General features: G+C 37.5%; 1 protein-coding gene across 9 annotated transcripts in view; it reads left to right on the top strand.

The window, feature by feature from the left end:
* The window catches only part of Nlgn1 (neuroligin 1), a 905,434-nt gene that overhangs the window by 190,241 nt on the left and 692,845 nt on the right, over window positions 1-22,348 (top strand). For 8 of the 9 annotated variants that reach the window (XM_087614475.1, XM_087614453.1, XM_087614472.1 and 5 more), the window contains one exon: window positions 10,086-10,892. In XM_087614475.1, coding sequence (XP_087470601.1) covers window positions 10,400-10,892 — 493 coding nt within the window. In that variant the 5' untranslated portion in view covers window positions 10,086-10,399. 9 annotated transcript variants of the gene reach the window in all.

The raw sequence follows: 22,348 nt of genomic DNA, 5'->3' as shown, positions 1-22,348 counted from the left end.
GGCACAGAAAAGAACCACTTATGCTTCTCTGCAGAGAAAGGAGAAAGAAGATCACTCCACGACTTTAGTGAAGCTTGCCAGCCTACTCTTCCTCCTGGAAGGAAGCTCTGAGTGAGACGAAGATGGAGTAAATGAGTCCATTAACCTTCTCACCATGTCTCCTTCTTAGGCTTCAGGTTCATTCTGCTCTTGTCTTGTTGGCGACTGTTCCAGTGGTTTTGCTTCTGACTTGTATTTAACAATATGTTACAAAGAGATAGTAATGATCTCTACCTCATGGTGCACAGGTAAATTAAATGACATAATATATTGGGATCCATACTTAAAGTAGTCATGGAAAACACATTTGTTCCCATGTCATTGTCATACTCATCCTCAAGGTCTAACGTAGAACAGACTCTCCTAAGACTCACTATGTACTCAGGAGTGACTTTGAATTCTTAAAGCTCCTACTCCCTTCCCCCAAAGCTGGACTTATAAGAGTGTGACACCATCCCCATCTGGCATTCAAATGGCCACAGCATTGGCCCAGCATTCTCCAGGCTTGTGTGCAATGAGTGTCTTGAGGTTCCATAATCACATCTCAGAAAATACCATTTTTAACCCCTGAATTCTAATGTACTACTTATTTTCACCCTTAAAGGCTTGTGGTATCATCTCCCTTCACCCTCTGATACAGGCAATATCACACTAGACTTACCTTTCCTTGTCATCGTTGCTCCTTGAAACTCTAGCATTCTTAATTCCATGGCCACAGGCCTCACTTCACCATCTCCTTTTGCCACCAGCTATAAATTGTTTCTGGATAAGGTTCCAACACCACACTGTTTGTAGCCGCTCATGATTATGCCTATTAATTAACCCCAGCATGTCAGTCCCCAGCTTTTTCTGTTTCCTTCCTGTTGGTGTCTCATGTGCTCCACACTCCTCAAATACTCAGCCGCAGTGAGCATATGGCTGCACTGAATTGGTCTCACTGGGGTGCACAGCTGAGCGCTCTGTATCAAACCCATTTAGACATATGTTGGAGTTGGGCAGTCCTGTGCTTGTACCTTCGATCCACATTTCCTTGCATTTTGGGCCTTCCACATGATATCTAGCTAATTAAAGCATCTTTTTTCCTTTTCAGTCATTTCAAATAAGGATACTTCGCTTATAAGTCTAGTGTGGGGACTAACTGGTGTGTATGTATGTATGTATGTATGTATGTATGTATGTATGTGTGTATGTATGTATTGAGCAAGGTTCAGAAGTTGTTTCTTGATCTGGCACCATACTAAACGGCTTTACAGAATTCTGGATGGACCCTGCTGAGAGTTCTCACCTAATATGAAAGGAAACTTGGTCCTTCCCACTCCCCAACCCATCTATTCAAGGTTGTGGTTGTCAAAGCTTTGTGATGATTCAATTTATACTTGGAGAAGCAAACTCTCAGATGTATAAACATATACATCTGCCCCCCATAAATGTGTATATCACCAGACCAGGAATACACACTACTGGAAATACCTGCATAAGGAAGACAAACCCAATATGCTTTAAAGGCTTTTAAATCGATGATGGCAGCACTTTTCAATATTCAAGGTACATGGATTCTTAGGGCAGACAGCACAGCTAATGGGATGAATGAGATGGATGAGGTTATATAACTGATGTCTTTAACTTTTTCTCATTTGTTATTATGTGTAACTAGAGATTTCTTGATTTTGATCTTTTTATGTAGCTAGAAATGATCTTGTAGTAAAAGGGAAAGTTTTATTTGATGAGATTGTTCTTTAATTATGATGTGATTACTATTATTTCTTTACATCTCTATTTATCTTACGTGATAGATTTGCCCAGAAGTCCTTTAGGCAAAGTCTGCTTTAACTGTAACTTGATAAAAGACAAATAATGTTAACCAATGTCATAAGTTCTGATGCATTAGCATACACTGACAATGAACAATAGTCACAAATGGAAGACACTACCACCTGTGCCTTCCAAAGGACAACTCAATGTTTATGTTTCAGTGACCCTGTGGAGATGCTGGGTTTAAATCAAATATGCATAGTAGTAAAGCTTGCTTTAATTTTATTCTAGTTTTCTTTTTTATTTACAAAGCTATTTTTTAATTGAATATTAATTTACATTTCCAATGTTATCCCCTTTTCCAGTTTCTCCTCCAGAAACACCCTATCTCATCCCTCCACCCCCTGTTTCTATGAGGCTGCTCCCCTACCCTCTCACCCACTCCCTCATGCCTCCCTGCCATGTCATTCCCCTACACTGAGGCATCAAGCCTTGACAGGACCAAGGGCCTCTCTTTCCATGGATGAACAACAAGGCCATCCTCTGCTACATATGTGACTGGAGACATAGGTCCAACCCTGTGTACTCTTTGGATGGTGGTTTAGTCCCTAGGAGCATCGAGGGATCCGGTTTTGATACTGTTGTTCTTCTTATGGGGTTGCAAACCCCTTTAGCTCCTTCAGTCCTTTCTCTAACTCCTCAATTGAGAATTCCATTCTCAGTCAATGGTTGGCTGTGAGCATCCACCTCTGTAACTGTCAGGCTTTAGCAGAGTCTCTCAGGAGACAGCTATATCAGTCTTCTGTCAGCATGCACTTCTTGGCATGTGCAATAGTGTCTAGGTTTGATGGCTGTATGTGGGATGGATCCCCAGCTTTCTATATCAAAAACGTTCGCTTTCCATTTCACATATAATTGTCTTGATGTGGGACCTAAACAATTCACTTTGGACATCCCTTCCCACAAGCCCGCTCATTTAGAATTCTGTGAGCAAAGTTGATAATATCCCTCCCCTGGGAGAAATTATAATACAATGGATTTTCACCACTTTGATGAAATCTAAATAAAATCTAAACAGTTTAGTGTTCTAGTAAAGAGCTCACATAATTTAGCTCCAGCTTGCCTTGCTACCATATCTAGTGCTCATCCCCTGGATTCTGGACAATGTAAAGTGTCACCTCTTGACAGGAGGGCTATTTCGCCCACTTTTGTCCCATGTTGGGTTTTCTGTGTTGGTGGGGCCAATCATTGTTTTGAGAGAGAAGATTATCTCCATAAAGTTTGTTGGGACACTCCATTAGGACAGCCCCACTGGGAGGCAAGGGCATACCAACGGATTCCTTCTTCTACTAGTTTCTATTGCAGCTTTGAGTGTGAGAAAGAACTCTCAGCATTCCACGTTCACCTTCCTGAGAATCTGAACTGACCCCAAGGAGCATGCGCCCTGTGGCAGCCATGAAACATTGTTATTGATTTCACTGGAACCTCTTCTCCACCGGGGGTCCTTTTATATCCATCCTTGATGGGTTCTTCTCAATGTCTTATGATCATGAGGTCTCACAGGCCACGAACTAGAGGCAGACCTGTCTCTTCTCTTCATGTCAAGTAACTGCTAGACCATCTCATTAATCCTGCTGTTAAGGATTTACTCTGGGAAATAGTTACTCTCTACTTTCTTTAAATATTTGGTGAATACCAGGAAAGGGGTTATAACATTTGAAATATAAATAAATAAAATATCCAATTCAAAAATTTGGTTAATAAAAGAACTTGGCTATGCTCACTGAACACCTTTATTCCAGGTAAAGAACACAGCACACAAAAGAAGAAAATGAAATGAATTATGCAGATATAATTATGAAGATATTTATACTAGGGTTATAGTTATTGTGTTCCTCCACCATTGGCTCATATTTGGTACCCTTGTGTTTTGGAAAGCATTAATGGAAAACATGAAGCCAAGGTCTACTGATAATGTGCTTCACTCACAGTGAGCTAGTCATGAAGATGCCTGCCTGCCATGTAGGTTAATTTGGTCTGAAACACTTATTATTAAATTCATTAAATTATTAATTGGGTTATCATTTATTTTTACTAAGTGTGCTTGACAGATTGTTTCAGTCCAACTTATATATAATAATCAATATTTGTATTTGGTTAATTTAATTGATCCTCTTATTTCTGATCTCTATGTTTGAATATTTACTTTTCAATAACACTTTTCAGAAAACTAAAATCAAAAGTCACAATATGATTCTACAGACACCAGCAAAAGAACACAGAGTTTGAGGTGGCCAATAAGCATGTTTCCAAGGAGTCAAACAGTACTCGGCTGTGTATTCTTTATCCAGCTTGATAGATGGGTAGAGGTGGTAGTGAACACAGCCTTAGAGCAAGCAATTCTGTTTTGAGATCAGTTGGAAAGATTTCAAATGGTTACTCTTATACCTATTGGCCTGGCTTTAGGAATTTGACACTTATGAACCTTGTTTTATTTTTGTGTAGACTGAAATAGAATCAACTAGAATAGGCCATTTCAACAGTTCAAGAATGTAATCACAAATTTATGAAATATATGAATATATATGAGAGTTCACATATCTACACATATCTATCTTCATGTATACTAGCAATGTGTTTGTGCTTACCAAGTAAGTGATAATCATGACTTTGTATACATAGGCACCCAAAAAACTACAGAATCTCCTATGTATGACATAGTCTTGGCTAAATGTTCCCATCACTCCATCAGACTGTACAAGGCTCTAGTAGTAAGCCTCTAGACAATCCAGAGCAACCGATATTTAGCTACATACAGAGGAATATAAATATATATATATATATATATATTCCATAGAGGAAACTTGGTACATAATAAAACAAAAAGAGACAAAGACTTTAAAAAGGCAAAGTAAATTATAAATGATACTGCTATTCGAAAAGACAGGAGTCTATGTAATGATAGCAGTTTGTTGATGCTGGATTGCTTTTTCTGTCTTATTTACATTTACTTATTGTGTGCATGTGGAGTTACAGAACGACTTACAGAAGTCAGTTAAATTCTTCTAATATGTGTGTCCCTGGGATCAAACATAGATTATTAAGATCAACAGTAAAATCCTTTACCCATGGAACCATCTCTCTGCTCATCTATCACTTAAGAACCTGTATCAGAACTGTAATGTTACTTAATTCTTTATAATATCAAATTCTACTTGGAACCAATTAGCATACTTCTTAAATTTTCTGTAGCATTTAGTACATTAACTTGTGCATTGTGAGTTCTTAATAAGTGTTTGTTTAGTGGATGAAATATTGTATGGGTATCATTATTCTCCACTGCCTTTAATACTTTTAGTTTGTTTCTGACATGGGCCACCGAGAAATTATATAGTGGAGAAAGCAACTCTTTTAGTGAACAATGAAGGCTGCATGCTCTATTGTATTTAGGATGCTTTCTTGAATACTGTTTATAATTTTTATATCACCTTATTGAAGCCATCCATGCCTCAACTTAGGGAGAGAAATAATAGAAAATGTTATGAGCAAGGACCACCTAGCAGTGAATTGCAGAAACTTAGTCTCTCTTGGACTGAGAGACTAATCTCCTCATAATATGGCACTTGTCTGGACTAAGAGTCATTTTGTTTTAAATCTCATTGTGTACATTCACTGTGTTTGACAATTTGCTACATCAGGACATTTTCATATATATATATATGAAAATATAGCGAATGCATCATGAACTTTCCATATATGTGAGCATTAGTTAACACTATTAGATACTCAGAATTTGTCAAATTTATTGTAATTAATTGTTGGCCTTTTGAAGTCTCACCATAGGCTCTCCATTTTAGGTTTCAATTAATTAATTACTAGAATTAAGTACATTCATTCTTCCTATTATTTGGTGTTGAGAACTCACCTGTGACCGTGTATTGAGACATTTATTAGTAAGAAATAGTGTTGCTTTTAATTTTTAACTTCTTCAGATAATGGTTTACTTTTCCTATTCATTTGAAATTCAATTTAAAAAACCGTAATATCTGTCTACACTGATACTTTAGATCTTTTATCTTCATGGTTGTATAGAAATTCAATTTCTGACTTCTTTATGATTCATTTATATTCCTTTGTGCACATTTGGTCTTTCATTAATTTGAATGGTTTCTTATTGTTGTTGATAAACACATTAGTTATTTTCTGTTGCTGTGATAAAATGTGATGACCAGAAGCAAGTAATAAAAACATGTTTACTTAAGGCTTACCGATTTAGAGGTGAACCCATTATAGCAGAAGAGACACAGCAGCAGGTAGACCAGGCAACAAGCTGTGCTATCGCATCTTCTAAAACAGAGAGCTTGAACTAGAAGTTGTGTGAATCTATAAACTCCCAAAGTCCACCCTCAGCCCCACACTTATGCAAAGAAGGCTGCATCTGGATAAAATCTCTGAGACAGCAAGTCCCCTAACCAAGAGTCTGAAAAAAGAGCCTATGGGGACACTTTGCATAGATCACCACAATACAGGATCATGTCCTCATACACATTTTTATTTCAACATGACTGTGTATGTAGCAGTAAACATACTGAAGACAGTCTCAGAGGCACCAAATTGTATTGGTGTTGCATTAAGGAAAGAAAATCCAGATTCTCTTTTGTTTAAGTCTACCAAAAACAAGCACAAGTTTGAATCTTCCATCGGTCTTTGAGGGTTCTGGCTTGTCTGTAGCCTATTTGTGGTATATATCTGACATGTTTCTATTACCTGTGGTTGTCTTGTTCCTAACATAGGGCTTTGGTTTAGAATTATGAACAGCACAGAAAACATCACACAGGGGAAGGAGTAAAGAATACTTTATAGGATATTAACAGTTTACAGGAAGTTACAGCAAACTGACCATATATGAAGCAATATCATAGGCAGTTTCCAACTTTTGTGGCAAATATTTGTTGCATAAGACCTTTTTCAACCTACTTTTTATTCTCACTATCTCTCTCTCTCTCTCTCTCTCTCTCTCTCCTTGGATCAGGAGTATAGATGAATGCATGACTCAAGATTAAAGGTATGGGGGTTGGGGATTTAGCTCAGTGGTAGAGCGCTTGTCTAGCAAGCGCAAGGCCCTGGGTTCGGTCCCCAGCTCCGAAAAAAAGAAAAAGAAAAAAAAAGATTAAAGGTATGCATTAGCTTAGAGAGTAAAAGTTGGTTACATGGAAATTTATGGCACAGAAACGTGTCTGTTCCACTGTTCTCAAAGGCAGACTAGACTATTAGGCTGAATACTCAGAAGGGTCTCAGGTCAACTGACCTCAAGGTGCATCAGTAACTTGGCTGTGAGGTACATATAAAGTTCCAGTCTCTCTGAATAAAAGAGGCATTTTCATAAAATGATCATCACAACTTTGCATAATCAAGGGTATCATTGTATTTAATGTAAAGTAAAATTGATTAAAAATAGAATGCCACATAAAATAAACTAGACTTCCAGTAAGGATAAGCTGAACAAAATAAAAATAGTTTCTGTGAAGTTGTTAGAGTATTCATTAGACCTCATATTTTAAAGGAATCTGCAATACCAGAACCATTTTGATAATTGAAGCTCAAATACTATGGGATCATGTAGAATTTTATTTGTGTGTATGTGTGTGTGTGTCTTCCTGTCTGTCTGTTTGTCTGTCTGTCTGTGTGTCTGAGTGTGTCTGTGAGTATATGGAGGCCAGAGGTTAGAAGTCGATGTTGGCATCTTCCTCCTATGCCTTCTACTTTATTTTTGAGACAGAGTATCTCACTGAACCTAAGGTAATCCACTCAGGTAGCCTCGCTAGCCAGCGAGCCCCGGGGACTCTCTTGTCTCTACTCTTCCGTCCTGAGAGTACAGGGCATGCCAGTCTGCAAGGGGTGAGAGCACTGTGTCTACAAACTTGGCTCCTAATATTTGCATGGCATGCACTTTACCTACTGTGCCAGCTTTATAGCCCCACAATGACTTTCCATAAATAATTATAAATTGAAACTAGTACAGAAGAAACGGTCAGGGGGATAGCTTTTACGTCAGATGGCTGTGAACTCTGGCTCTTCAGAGATGGTGGCCAACATATTTAACCTTTGGAACCTCAACTGTCTGTGAGTTGATCCCATTTTCACAGGATTAAGAGCTTGATATCTACTTAAGAAACATTAATAATGGAAAAAAACTTGAAAATTTGTATCTTTTAAAAGCATATTACTTTCAAAGCTTTCATTAAGACAAACAAGCTTTGTTTTTTTTTCAACATTAACTGACCTAATAGATTATTAGAATACTTAGGTCTACAAAATAATTTTAGATAAACACTGTATTTCTCCATAATTACACACATACAACATGGGATATTTTGGTAACCACCGGAAAAAAATTCAGGAAAATTAGAAAATTCTCTATGCTATGCAGATTTCTGAATCTTCCAATATTCTACTAAAACAGCATATCAATGAAAACCTGGAGTCAGTTTTATCTTAACACAATTATGGAAGGCAAAGGCTTGTAAGTCCAAAGGGGAGTGTTATTTTGTTAATAACCAAACGACCATCTTAGACTATTAATGAGATACCAATCTCATGAAGAAGAATGTCTAGGAATCGCTGTAATTGAAAATGACGCTGAGGAAAATGGTTAATTCAGAGTAGTTCCAGGCCTCCCGTGTTTTTTTGTTTGTTTTTTTTTTTCTTTATGTGTCAGAATCGTAACTCTTAACCGCACAAGGAAAATAGGACTCAGTCTCACTGTGGCCCCCATGATTCAAAGCAAACATGGGCAAAGGCAAAATGAACTCTTTACCGACATGATTCAGTGCACACATTGCTGTAATACACTCTTTGCAGGCAAGAGCTTCTGTTGCTAAATCTTCTGTCAATGCAGGAATTCTGGGGCTTGTGGAGGAAGGGTCTAAGCTCACCTTTTGTTTGTTAATGTGCTTTCACAGTCAAAGTATGAGAATTAACACAGACTGGAATACCCTTGAAGAAAGACATTTATCTTCTTATTTTCTCCAGTGGTGGATTTTCAGAAGCAAAGGAGCATCGGTCTGACATACAAATCTCCTACTGCCCTAAATAGTTTTACAGCCTCCTTTAAAATGACACAAAGTCAGGCAGTATGGCTGCCAGACCAGCACTTCCCCAGGAATCTTCCTCTACTATGACAGGATAGAACCATCTCTAATACAAATCAACACTATTATTTCCAAAGTAAGCACTTTCAAAGGTGGCTTGAGCAAAAAAGGACAAGTTTGCTGAGCTGCATGCTCTGACAGTGGGTGCAAGATGAGCCTGCGGATTGCATTTCTCTGAGTATCACTGCTTGTGTGGATGCATTTTCAATTGCACTGAGTAAACAGCATGAGATGTTTGATGAGTGTTAATATGCAAGATGTCACAATTAGGTGTGATTGTTCTTTTAAATTACCCTGCTTCTTTTTTTTTATTCTTCCTTTGATCTCTCACAGTCAGTGAGAACAAAATTTGTAATTTAAAACATATTGACTTTGACTCAAAAATTTATTTACACATTGTAAATTCATTGTGAGCTGAAACATATAGTTAGACGGGGGAGGGGGGGGATAACTTTGGTCTATAAAAAAAAAAGATGCCAGTTTCTTTCTCTTTTGCATGTGCTCTATCACGGCACATTCTCTACTAAATTCCCGACGTTAAGTTTAAAGTAGCATTCTGTAAATGCTATATCCTGTAAAACGTGAAAAATGGCAAGGAACCGGAACTCATAAGGAGGTAGGATCTAAATACATTTGTTCTGTGTTATTTATAAATATTCGATTGGATGCTTCCTTTTTATTTATTTTTCAACACATATAATCATTCTAACAACTTGATCTTCTGTTCACATACTGACAATTTTCAAAACAGGAGTCCATGGGGTCTGCTTATGGGGTCTTGATTCAGGGTAGGTTAGTTATTGGTTCTCTGTTACTTGATATTATTAAATTATCAATAAACGTGAAATTTTCACATATAGCTGGCAGTGTTGAAAAGACATTGTAGTATACAACGCTTCGAAACTGTGTATATGACAAAGCCTGTTTCTATGTCAGTATACACAAAGTCAGCCGGCTCCATAACCTATTAGTCACTATTCTCCCTGTGGCTTTACAGCAAGCCATGACTTTCTGTTGGTGGCGTTCAACTTACCCGACTCTCACCATCCTTAATATGTTTCTGTCCTTTGTAAAGCATCTAGTTATCACTTTGTCTGTTAACTTGGTCTTGCTAATGATCTATTTTCATTTTGTTCTCTCTAGGAGATAGACCCACAGCTAACTGGATTTGATTTATACGAGGGAAATCTACATCAATGGCCACTCTCACCACATTGCTGCTATGGGAAACAGAATGGTCAATAGGAGATGTTCTGATGAATAGTGATGATTGAAGATCCGGCATCAGTCTGTGTGAAATCAATGGGAGCTACTTGCTGCATGAAGAGTGTTTTCAGCTTTCCTTAACAAGTTCCTATCTGAGAAACTGGAGCTGCATTCTACCACCATTCCATCTTTCTCCAGCGGATACAAATATTTTTGCCTCACTGTACCAGATAGACAACTAATGTGGGACCATGGCACTTCCCAGATGCATGTGGCCAAATTATGTTTGGAGAGCCATGATGGCATGTGTGGTCCACAGGGGATCGGGTGCCCCGTTGACTCTCTGCTTGTTGGGATGTTTGCTACAGACTTTCCACGTACTCTCTCAAAAGTTGGATGATGTAGACCCATTGGTTACTACTAACTTTGGCAAAATAAGGGGAATTAAGAAAGAACTCAATAATGAAATTTTGGGGCCTGTCATTCAGTTTCTTGGGGTTCCATATGCTGCTCCACCAACAGGAGAACATCGATTTCAGCCTCCAGAACCACCATCTCCCTGGTCTGATATCCGGAATGCCACTCAGTTTGCTCCTGTATGTCCCCAGAATATCATTGATGGCAGATTGCCTGAAGTTATGCTTCCTGTGTGGTTCACTAATAACTTGGATGTGGTTTCCTCATATGTGCAAGACCAGAGTGAAGACTGTCTATACTTAAACATCTATGTCCCAACTGAAGATGGTGAGTCCATTGCAGGAACACACAGGGAGATTTGTGTATTTATTTTCTATTCTAAGTTCTAACAATATTAATTTATGTGTACTGGTAGTATGCATGGCTTTTCCTGTTGGCATGTAGACATATTTTACATGCTTGCATGCTGCTCTTTTATGTTTTTGTGTGTCAGTGTATCTGTTCTTATTTTTCCACTGTGCCTACTCATTTTCTTTCCTCCACAGCACGTATACTTAGGTAGAAATGGGCTCCTAATTTCCATTTCCTACCAAATGACTCCTGAGAAGATGCATCAACGTTTCCTCATTGCATGTGCAGGCTCAACGAATTGGGGCTCTTTGGCACTCAGTAAAAGCAGGAGTGTACTAAGTTAGATAGTGGTGTTGCATGTTCCGGCGGTCTGTGATAGAGCGCCATGTTATTTTCTAGTCTTCTATTCATTTTTCAGTAAAAAGAATATCCAAGGAATGTGCCAGAAAACCCGGCAAGAAAATATGTAGAAAAGGAGGTATGTATGAAAGTGAAAATAAAAACGATATATAAGTTTACAGAGGAAGAAGGATACTCTCCCAAAGGATGCCTTGCTGATGCTGGGGAGTGAGTGTTAGGTGACTGGTCAGGAGAGCCAGTACAAGCTGAGCAGACAATACAGGAAGCTCCTTGCTGGCACTTGTGTTCTCCTATGGGCGGTGACCCTCTGAATGTGATTTTTGCTGAGACTTTGCTCATAACGAAAAAGATACCTCACTCTTATGCGGCCTAAGGAAGCCAAACAGCACTGCCTTCACAGCTGGCCAGCTTTGGTCCCTGTACTGTTCCTGAACGCGTAGAACTGTGTGACCTTTTTCAAAATAATCAGTTCAGTCAAAATCTTTATTTTCTGTTGGGATCTTCTTAGATTCTCCCACACACCTTTTGAACTTTCCAACCATAAGGGTAAATTGGCTACAGCTACAGGACAGTTACTATATTAGGTAATGGTGATTTATTTTCCCCCTGCAATAGTCGTTTTTATTTTTAGTTACACTTCTAGAAGAAAATTAGATATTTTGTTCTTTATGTAAAATATTTACAGTCTTCAAATGTCTTTAGCATTTGTATATTTATGTTAAACAATTTAAAACATGGGGAAGAACATGATTCAGAAGCTACAATTAAATCAACCTTCAAATCATCCTCCAGCCAGATTGAGCAAATGTAGACACTGACAGCTGCAAGCTCGCATTGAAATGCAGCATGTCCACACTCCATTTTTATTTAACAGTCAGTAAATCACTCATAGGAGTGTATGATTTTCTATGGCAGTAAATCTTCTAAGTGTTATTTTGACCTTATTCACAACTTGATAGAAATTTCAATCTTCCTACAGAAGTCATATTAATATTCCAGTGTTGTATATCCCATCTCCTCTCTGCGCGGGTCAGACTTCATTATGGTATCTTTGTGCGGAAGGGAGTGTCTAAATGACTCTGCTTTATGGGATTGTGTTATAGGGAAGACACTTAGCTTAACAAAACTGTCAACGTTCCATCAAAAGTCTTTGCTTTAAGTTGCTTGGGTGGCAGAGAGCTTGGCCTTTAGTTTTAAAAACTTCAAGGCCATAGTTTGGTTCAGCACATAGTATGCCTAAGAAGATATGTGGAGGAAACAGAGTGTTTCTAAACAACTAAAGCAAAGTCTTCTCTTCATTTTCAAATGAGAATAGCAGCAGTGATTTGCATCCCTTCAACTAATGCATAATGCTGCAGAGGTTATCATTATGCAGAATATCAAGCATGTGTAATTAGCTAAGTGGCTTTCGCCTCCTATCACAACGCTGTTGATTCACAAAGTCATAAATAAAGATGCTGTTGAAGAATGCATAAATAGAGCATAATGCATAAAGATAAGTGTGATTAAGGAAAAAGATAAGGGCTCCTAAAGGTAAGATAGTAAGCAAGAAAATGACCTTTCTTCTCATAGGACTACATCGAGAAAAACAAGCTCAGTAGTAAATTCTTTTCCTCTATTCCTTGGTTTGTTGGTTCTATGTGCTTATCAGAGGATTGGCAAAGGGTTCTGTAGGCTGGCCTGTTTACTTTGGCAACCTTTGAGCTAATTTATAATTAGATTGGGACAATGTCTACAGATGCCCACTGACTGTGTGCTGCTATTCCGCAGTACTAATTAAGCACTATTTAACAATCCTTTTGTTAAGGAACTTAACATATCTTATAATTAAAGAAGACTTGCTCCTTTTTCGTTGATTATTTATTACCCTAAGTCTGAATAACTAATAATTTAAGTGTAATATTCTATACAACTAGTATGTTATAGAAATACAAAATTTCTACATCTGAAATACAAAACATTTACATCTGACTCTTAATGAAGTAATGAAAAGTTTCGCTAAACTTTTAGTTTTATATTTACTTTCTACAATGGAAGGTTTGTTCTAGTCAATTTAAGAAAATTATAAAACTACATGTGTTGTCAAGCATCTAGCTTTCCAGTACTTGGGAGTTAAAGGCAGAGCGGGAAGATATAGGTTTCAAATACAGCTGTGGGTATACAATAAACCAGAGGCTATCCTGTGCTTATGTGTCCTGCCACAAGAAACTATAGAAAAAAGAAATGATAAGTGAGAAAAGGAAGAAAATATCATTCTGTTTTAAGAAATTACTAGTAATTTCTTAACCATTTATGAATGCATTAAATATACCTTACATGTGGGCTATGAGTTCTTGAGCAGTGTTGTAGAAGGTCTTCATCAGTGATTGAGAATCTGGGTAACAGTTCTGTTATACTTGGTCCAAATGTTCTGTCATTATTTACCTCTTGTCTTTTAAATGTATAGCGTCATTGCAGAGGCAGAGAGGCCTGGCTCCTGTGCCAATCCCCCTGGACTCTGGGCATATTGCATTTGGTCAGAACTATTTCTTAATTGCCAATTATAAAGATGTAGTCATCAAGTGAGTTAGTAATAAATGAGGCAGACAAAGCATTCTCTTCTTAGAGAGCTCGCATTCAAATGACTTTGCAAAAAACAACACATTTTCTTTTCTTTGATCTATATAAAAGAAAAAAAAACTTCTCCCTCCAGGAGATGTCACGTTATATTTTTAAAAGTACCTTTTACAACACTCTCCTCTGCATTTGAAGTTAGAAATATATTTAAAAAAATAACATCAAAGGGCTGCCTTTTGTTTTAAAACAAGTATCCATTGCACATTTTAATGTAACTTTTTATATGCCCCATGATAGTTTTAGCTATATCTTAATTGCCTGCTAGATATTCTAGACATTGCCTTCAGAGTTCTGTCCATTTAAAAATTGAAAAGAAAAAATCAATTATTAAAATTAGTTGCTGCTGCAGAACACTTGGACACATTAGTGACATAGAAGCTGGAGTTTTGCATGTGGAGAGGCTTGGGTGTTTTTAGAGTTTATCCATTTAATCATTACAACAATGTTATGAGAAAATTATACCAAAGTTCTTGCCCATAGCATTTATTAGATAGAGTTAGGTTATGTTAAATTACTCTGTAGGAAACACGGCTTAGTCAGTAAAGCAACACAAGCACAAGGATGCAGGTTCAGACTTCAACCACCGTAGAAAAGCCAGGCATGCTGCCATGTGTCTGTCATCGTTCCTCGTGAGACAGAGGACACTCCTGACCTCACTGGCCTACGAGCCTACTCGATCTTGATCTCCAGAGCTGGTGATCTGCTTCACGTCCCCCTTTTTCCCTTCCCTTCTTTCTCATATATGTTTTTTCTTACATATTCAAACATATCCAAAATTTAAATTCTATACATTCACAGTAATTTCTTTTTACAAATTCAGACTTTATATCAATTAATTTGATCAAGCTAGTATAAATAACTTATTAGCAAAATATGTGCAAAGTCCATTCTAATAATGCTTTTGTTGTTTGTATTGTTGCTGTTTTTTCTAGAGATTTTTTAAAACTTTTTTCTTTCACCCTTTTCACACTTGTACCACTACATATTCTGCTCTCTCTCATTTCCTGTTTCCAGTTCTCTCCCATTCACATCAATCTCCCTCTCATCCGATAATATTCTGTCATCTATTTAATACTTTGAGTTTTGTTTGCTTTCTCAGAGAGTTTAATATTGTTCAATCCTATGCAGGATTTTTTTTACTGCTATGGCTAACACCCTAGTCTATTCCCCTAGAAAGCTGTACAGAGGTAGTTTTAACTCGCTTCGTTTTCCCTGTGATTCTAGGTTCCTGCCTTGTGAGACTTGCTAACAGACAGCAAGGTGGTCAAATAACAGGCAGTAAACACATAAAGAAGGAACAGGAGACTAGGCTATACAAACAAATTGATTGGCTCCTGATTCTGTGGCTATGCAACCCTGCATTCTTCTGGAAGTTGACTGCTATTTCTATAGCTCTCTGGAGATGAATACAGATTTTTATTTTCCTAGTTGTGATGTTTTGTGAATCTACATCGTTTCTCCTCCTTTTCATTATGTAGACATCTTTTAGATGACTGTTGTAATTCCTTACAGCTCAAGCATGTTTCTGATTTTCAAAAGTATTTGCCATTTTAATGCTTACAGTGTTTACTTGAGGTCATCTACGATGCAACCAAGAACATAACTAGCATATTTAGCAATTTTAGGGTTTATTTGGTTGGCTGTTTAGCATAGGGACTGAATTGACTCCTATCACTGTTGGTTTTTCAAGACTTTAATAAGAATTATATTCCAGAATCATCTTCCTTCTGGATCAATATTTCTAAATCATTCATTCATTTAACTAATATGTATTGATTGCTAGCTGTATAGGCATAGGAATTATTGTCCTAAGTTCAAAGATATCATTAGTTGACAGGAAAATGTTTTCTTACCTAGAATCAGCTAATGAAAATTTTTTCTTCAGTTTAATAGAAGTTAAGAGGGGAAAGAAGAAACAGAGCAATGAGGAGAAACTCTGTGGACATGTGGGAATGAAGGCAATTTTTAAAAAGGATCAAGATTGTCTCTATTTAACTGAAAGCTAGGGATCTATCTTGTATGGTTCCTGAAGAGTTCAGAGTGCATATATGAGAGAGGGTTAATGGAAAAAAGCATTGAGATTCTAGAAGTTTGGAATTAATTTTAAAAGACAGAATAGATGATGCATTGAGAGCAGGTGGTAAGAGAATATAGAGACACATAGAGAACAAAAGAAACTACTAGTGCACCTAGACCTGAGAGTTACCTACTCAGAACAGGAGGAGAACAATGAAAATTGTAGTTTCTTTGTGCTTTGAAGATCATATTTTTTGATAAATTTCTTATAGGTTGTGACCAAGTCCTGATCTTACACCATAGAGTGATGCATATTCCATCAGTTAAGATGAAAATGGAAGAATATGGAATTGTATGGGCTTAGCAGAGTTGGAAGATGCTGTTTGGTTTTGGCCATAGTAAATTAGAGTTGATCATTACTCATCCACAGAGAAACATCAAGGAACCAGTGTTCTTAACCAACGGCATGGATCATACTTAGAAAAGGGATATATGCTGAGATTTTTCAAATTATTTTATTAGTCACAATAAAGGAAGCCAATAAAATAGAGAAATAAAACCTCCAAGGTCTAATTTACAGAAATATTCCAAGGTTTTGAAGACTGAGACAAAAATCCATGTTGGATGACAGATGTGTTAGTCAACTTTCCATTCTTATAACAAGTGATTGCATATTCACTTTTAGGGAAAATTTTATTTTGATTGAATGGTTTTGATCCATGATCGCTTGGCCCCACTGCTTTTGGGCTGTGGTGAAGTGGTACACCATTGAGGAGTGTGATAGAGATGACCTGCACACCTCAGGAGGCTCAGAAACAATGCCAGCATTTCTTTCATGACTAGGCCCCTCCTTCTACCACACCCCACCTCCTGAAGTGTTCAATGCCTACCAACAGTACCGGAGGCTGGTAAACAAGAGGCCTTTAACACATGACATAGGGGAAGCATTGAAGACATAGAACTTAGGAAGTAGCAAATCCAGATTCTGTTGTTGTTGGCCTTGAAGCTAAGAAATGTAAGGAAATCCACACAACGTGCACATCAGGTCCACAAATGAGTCTTTGTGGAGTGATGCTATTTTACAGTGAGCACCAAATTAAGAGAGTGGGAGGAGGTCATGAGGGCTTGAGCATAAATGGTTGTTTGAAGGAGTTTTGAAAACAGAGGTAGTTTTGTAACTGGATTAAGATCGATGAAATGAAGGATTGCTTGGAAATAGTAGATAAATAATTCAAATGTACAGGGAAGATTGTAGAATTTCTGGAATAATATCACTGAATCAGTGAAAAGGGAGATTTAGCAGTGTCATTGGGAAGATTGCACTAAAAAGATGCATTTATAATTTAAGGTAACATGGTAGAGGAGAGAGACATGGTGCGAGTGCATGGGTAACGGTGGTGATGGGATTGATTCCCTCCTGGCTTTTCTCTATTCTAATTGACATATGATGGTATGGGAAAAGCAGAGAGAATTAACATTACCAAGATGGTCCCACCATATAGACTTTTGGCCTTACTCATTTATTCAATATTACCACAATGCTGTGACTATTTTTTTTTAATCCCAATGGAGAACAGCAGAGGCCAAATATCTTGTCCAGAGATTCATAATGTTTTCACAGCCAACTAGCCATACTTCCTTTGAGGTGATTCCTTCAGAATGAAGGGACTCAAAACAACAGAAACAGGGCTATGACAGCAGCCACAGTCCTTTGCTTTGGGGATTATGCATCAAATGCACCTTGTGTCAAAATAATTAATTACAACCTCTGATTCATTCACTGTTACAAGTTTAATGAAAATCGACCTTGAGCCATAGGTGTGATTCCATATTTGGGTCAATAGCAGGTGATCTTTCTGAAAGCTGAAAGGCAGTACTTGGAACTCTTACATGACGTCTTCAGAGAACATCAGTTATCCATTGTTTACTGACAGGCGTGTCAGGCTTCCTGGAACAGGTGATTAAAAGGCCATTGTTGGTATCTACTTCACTTTTTTTCTGTAGAAACAAAATGTGTTTTTTCAGTAGAAACTAGGCTTGAAATTCAAAACTTTTAAGTCATATATATCACCAAGAAAAAGAGCTATGCTCAAAAATAAACCGACTGTAGATGTTACTCACCTCAACAGGGTGACTCCTGACATGTCACTTTCTCAGGCTGTTCAGTGGGCCTCCCCACTATGAATACATGGAATCTATGTCTGTTCTGGCTACCACTGTAGTTGGGGTTAGTGCTTTTGTCTTAAGTGATCTTATATTTATTCTTCTTTTCTTTCTCCCTGAGGGGGTAAATGAGGAACAAATGGAAAGAGGACAAGACTAACTTCAAATGCAATGGCGATTTGTACCACTAACATCCACCTCAAACTCAGAACCTTAACAAAACAAACTCTAAACAAAAGAAGCACAGTTTCTTCTTTTCTTTTTTATTTTTGACTTAATTTCTTCATGCTATATAATTTGATCTTATTTCCCCCTCCTTAAGTTTTCCCACATTTTCCTTCCCTCCGAACCTATCCAACTTCATGTTCTTTCTCTCAAAACGAAAATAAAAGTAAAATGATAAAACGAAAAACAAAACAAAGAAAGAAAAAACCCAAGAAGACAACCCAAAAGAAAACACATGTCTATCTGTCTTTCTTTTTCTCTTCCTCCTTTCCTTCCTTCCTTCCGTCCCTCCCCTCCCTTCCTTCCCTCCCTCCTTTCCTCCTTTCCTTCCTTCCTTCCTTCTTTCTTTCTTTCTTTCTTTCTTTCTTTCTTGCCTTTTTAATTTGAAGTGATGAATTTGACTTTGACAATTTTGTGCATGTATACAATCCATTTGTGTGTGTGTGTGTGTGTGCTTTGATCCTCTCTTAATTCCCCTTGCTCCTGCCATCCTCCTCTCTTCCCTACCAATCCCTTTCTCATATTCATGCCTTTCTTTCCTTTTCTTTTTTTCCTTTCCTTTCCATTTCTTCCTTTCCTTTCCATTTCTTCCTTTCCTTTCCTTTCCTTTCCTTTCCTTTCCTTTCCTTTCCTTTCCTTCTCTTTCTTTTCCTTTCCTTTCCTTTCCTACTCTTTCTTTTCCTTTCCCTTCCTTTCCCTTCCTTTCCTTTCCTTTCCTTTCCTTTCCTTTCCTTTCCTTTCCTTTCCTGTCCTGTCCTGTCCTGTCCTGTCCTGTCCTGTCCTGTCCTTTCCTTTCTGACTCTGATTTTAATCGGGACCATATGTGTGACCAAAGTTTGAAGATATTTATTGGGTTCACAGTTGATGCACAATTGAAAATAATGATTGTTCATCCTTCAGAACACTGCAATAGCTAAAAGTTCAGCAGCGAGGAATAGAGATCCATTAACACATCTCAGAGAGTAATCGGCTGTGACACAGTCTGGAGAGGCCCCAGTGCAACTATTAAAGCCTGTAGTAGCCATAAGATCACAAAAGCACTAAATAGAGTTTTTAGATCATTTGGTTTAAATTCACTTTTTACTTTCAGGTCTATATGTGTGCATGTTTACATGTGCCCATATAGGTATGCATGTGTGTTGAGGAGAGACGTGACCTCCAATGCTGTTTCTCTTTCTCCTATCTTTTTTATGTTTTGAGAAAGCATCTTTCATTGGTCAGAGTTTACTGAGTACACTGTGCTGATTGTCCAGTGAGCTGCATGAATACTCTTGCCTTCATGTCCTCAGCACTAGTATTGTAAGTGAGTGCTACTAGACCTGTTTATTTTGCATGGTTTCTGAGGATCAAACTCGGGCATTCATTCTAAAATGTCAAGCACAGTACCAACTGAGCCATCTTGGCAACCCTTTGGTTATTTATTTATTTATTTATTTTGGAGCTGAGGACTGAACCCAGGGTCTTGTGCTTGCTAGGCAAGTGCTCTACCACTGAGCTAAATACCCAATCCCTAATTTATTTTTAATTGATATTTAAAACATAAAATTTATAGATATTAGGGGGAAGATTCATTTTGTTATAATGTGTATATTCATTATATATGTATACACACATGCATGTATATGTATGATGAAGTCACTTATGTTAGAAACAATCATGTGCTTTTCCTTTATCTTTTTAAATAGATAGCATATAATCATTGCCAGTAGTCACCATAATGGGCAGCACACAGACCTTCTTGTCCTCTTGTAACTCAGTTCCCTTTATTATTCTCTCACCTTTTCCCTTTCCCTTCTTTCTCCCAATAGCAGGGCCCATTGTTGTACTTCCAACTTCTTTGAGACCATCTTTTTTAGGCCATGCATGATGGTCATTCTCTGCAGTGATTATTTTCACATAACCCTGCACCAGTGAACACACTTCTTTATGTTGCACTCCCTGAGCTTACTGCTTATATCTACTGCAACAACCTGAATCACACTTCTGAAGACAACAGACCAAAGATCAGGGAGTCAGCATCGAAGTTGCTTCTAGCAGATGCCACAGAGACATATTCCTACTTCTTTGCAATTCTGGAGGCCAACAGTGGTCTTCAGCATCCTGTCCCATGTGGAGGCATTAGTCCAGTCTCTATCTCTGCTGTCTTAAGACCCTCAGATCTTTTCACATGACTTGTATACAAGGCTTTCAAGCAATAGGTTTAGGGTTCATCTGAATCAAAGATAGCGTCCTCTCATTTACATTTGTGTAGCCCACCACTGCATTGCTTTGCCTCATTGAAATAAATGAGTACCATAACTTGCACAGCTTAAAAAAAGGATTTTTTATTTTTGGCTCATAGTTTTGGAATTTAATGCAAATCTAAGATTAGTATGCCAGAAGAGTTAGTATTTTCTGAGATCTTTTGGGATCTCTCTGTGAAATGTAGATGGACTTTCCCCATATCTCTTCGCAGTGTTATCTCTGTAACTGTCTGTGTTCCCATTCTTTTTATTAATGTTTGTGTTACATGAGTATATGCTTTCATGTTGAGGTGTGTACCATATTTGTCTCTGGTGCCTAAAGAGGCCAGAAGAGAACATGAGATCCCTGGAACTAAAATTATAGATGATTGTGTGCTGCTATGGGTGCTGGGAACTCAATGTGGTTCCTTTGCAAGATCAGCAAGTACTCTTAACGGCCGATCCATCTCTTACGCTTAAATTGTTCTTTCTTAATAATAACATTGGTCACACTGGACTGGATATTATGCTTATGATCTCATCTTGAAAAATTACATCTGTCATTGCCCTGTTTTCAGAACATTAGTCAGAATTATTTTTGGAAGTACCTATGTTAAGAATTTAATCTGTTGATTTTGACAATCCAGCACATAAAAGTTGTGGTCTGAGGTTCTAGATGACCTAAGTTCTGCTTTTTTAAAATATGTTAACATATTTTATATGTGAGTAACATATTTGTCATTTCTAGTCTTATTTCTCCCCATTCCAACTTCTCCTGTGCCCCCATCACTCCCATTTGAATTTGTGACCTCTCCCATAATTATGTATACACACACACACACACACACACACACACACACACACACACACATATATATATATATATATATATATATATATATATATATATATATATACAGGCATGCATGCATACATGTATAATCTACTGAGTACATTTAGTGTTGTTCATATGTCCATGATACCACTTAGAATTGGATAACCTACCAAGGGGGCTCATCTCTGAAGAAAACTAATTCTCTTTCCCTTAGCACTAAGTAATTGTCTGTAGCATTTATCCAGAGGTAGGGCCTTGGGAAATCCCCCCTCATCCATGCTGTCATATCAACTGGTTTGGTCATTATGCAAGTCTTGCTCAGGTCCCCTATTGCTGAGCCTTCTTAGTTGCTGTATCCAGAGGGTTTGAGTTCTATGGAAACATCCAGGACAATGCTTTTTATAACTTACTGACAGGGATTGATTTAAAATTGTACTATCACTATGATTACTATATAGGTGAAGAAAAATGTGATCAATATTAAATGATTTCTGCAAAGTCACATGACATCAGGCATAGGAAAGACAACTCCTATGGAAATTAAAACTTAAAGTTCTTAAATTTTTTAAGCTATTTTTTAAAATCATGGTGGAGTACTATGTAGTACTCCATATGCTTTTAAATAATTAAGTATTTGACTTTGTGAGTCAACAAGATTATGGTTTCCTTTATATTTCTTGAATTGTAAATATTTTACTCAGTAGCTCAGGTGCTAGCATAATTTTAACAAAATTGAAATTCTACAATGTAAACCTGTAGTGATATTAATTTTGAATTCTGCTTCATTCACCACTATTGAACAACTGAAAAATGTTCTTTTAAAGGAAATTTTAAGATTTAGTTTTTTGATTACTCTGTAACTCATCTAGAGAGTGGAGTATTGATAGTGTTGGGGAAAACTAATGACAGGCAATCATTTTTATTAAAGTACGTAGAATGTTACAAAAAATCAGATTGAAACACCAGTAAATTGAAATAGCAGCAGAAATGTCACT

This window comes from Rattus norvegicus, chromosome 2 (genome assembly GCF_021556685.1).
Source record: "Rattus norvegicus strain SHRSP/BbbUtx chromosome 2, alternate assembly SHRSP_T2T, whole genome shotgun sequence".
Classification (NCBI taxonomy): domain Eukaryota; kingdom Metazoa; phylum Chordata; class Mammalia; order Rodentia; family Muridae; genus Rattus; species Rattus norvegicus.
Note: the sequence above shows the minus strand (reverse complement) of the source record. Positions and strands in the feature narration are given on the sequence as shown.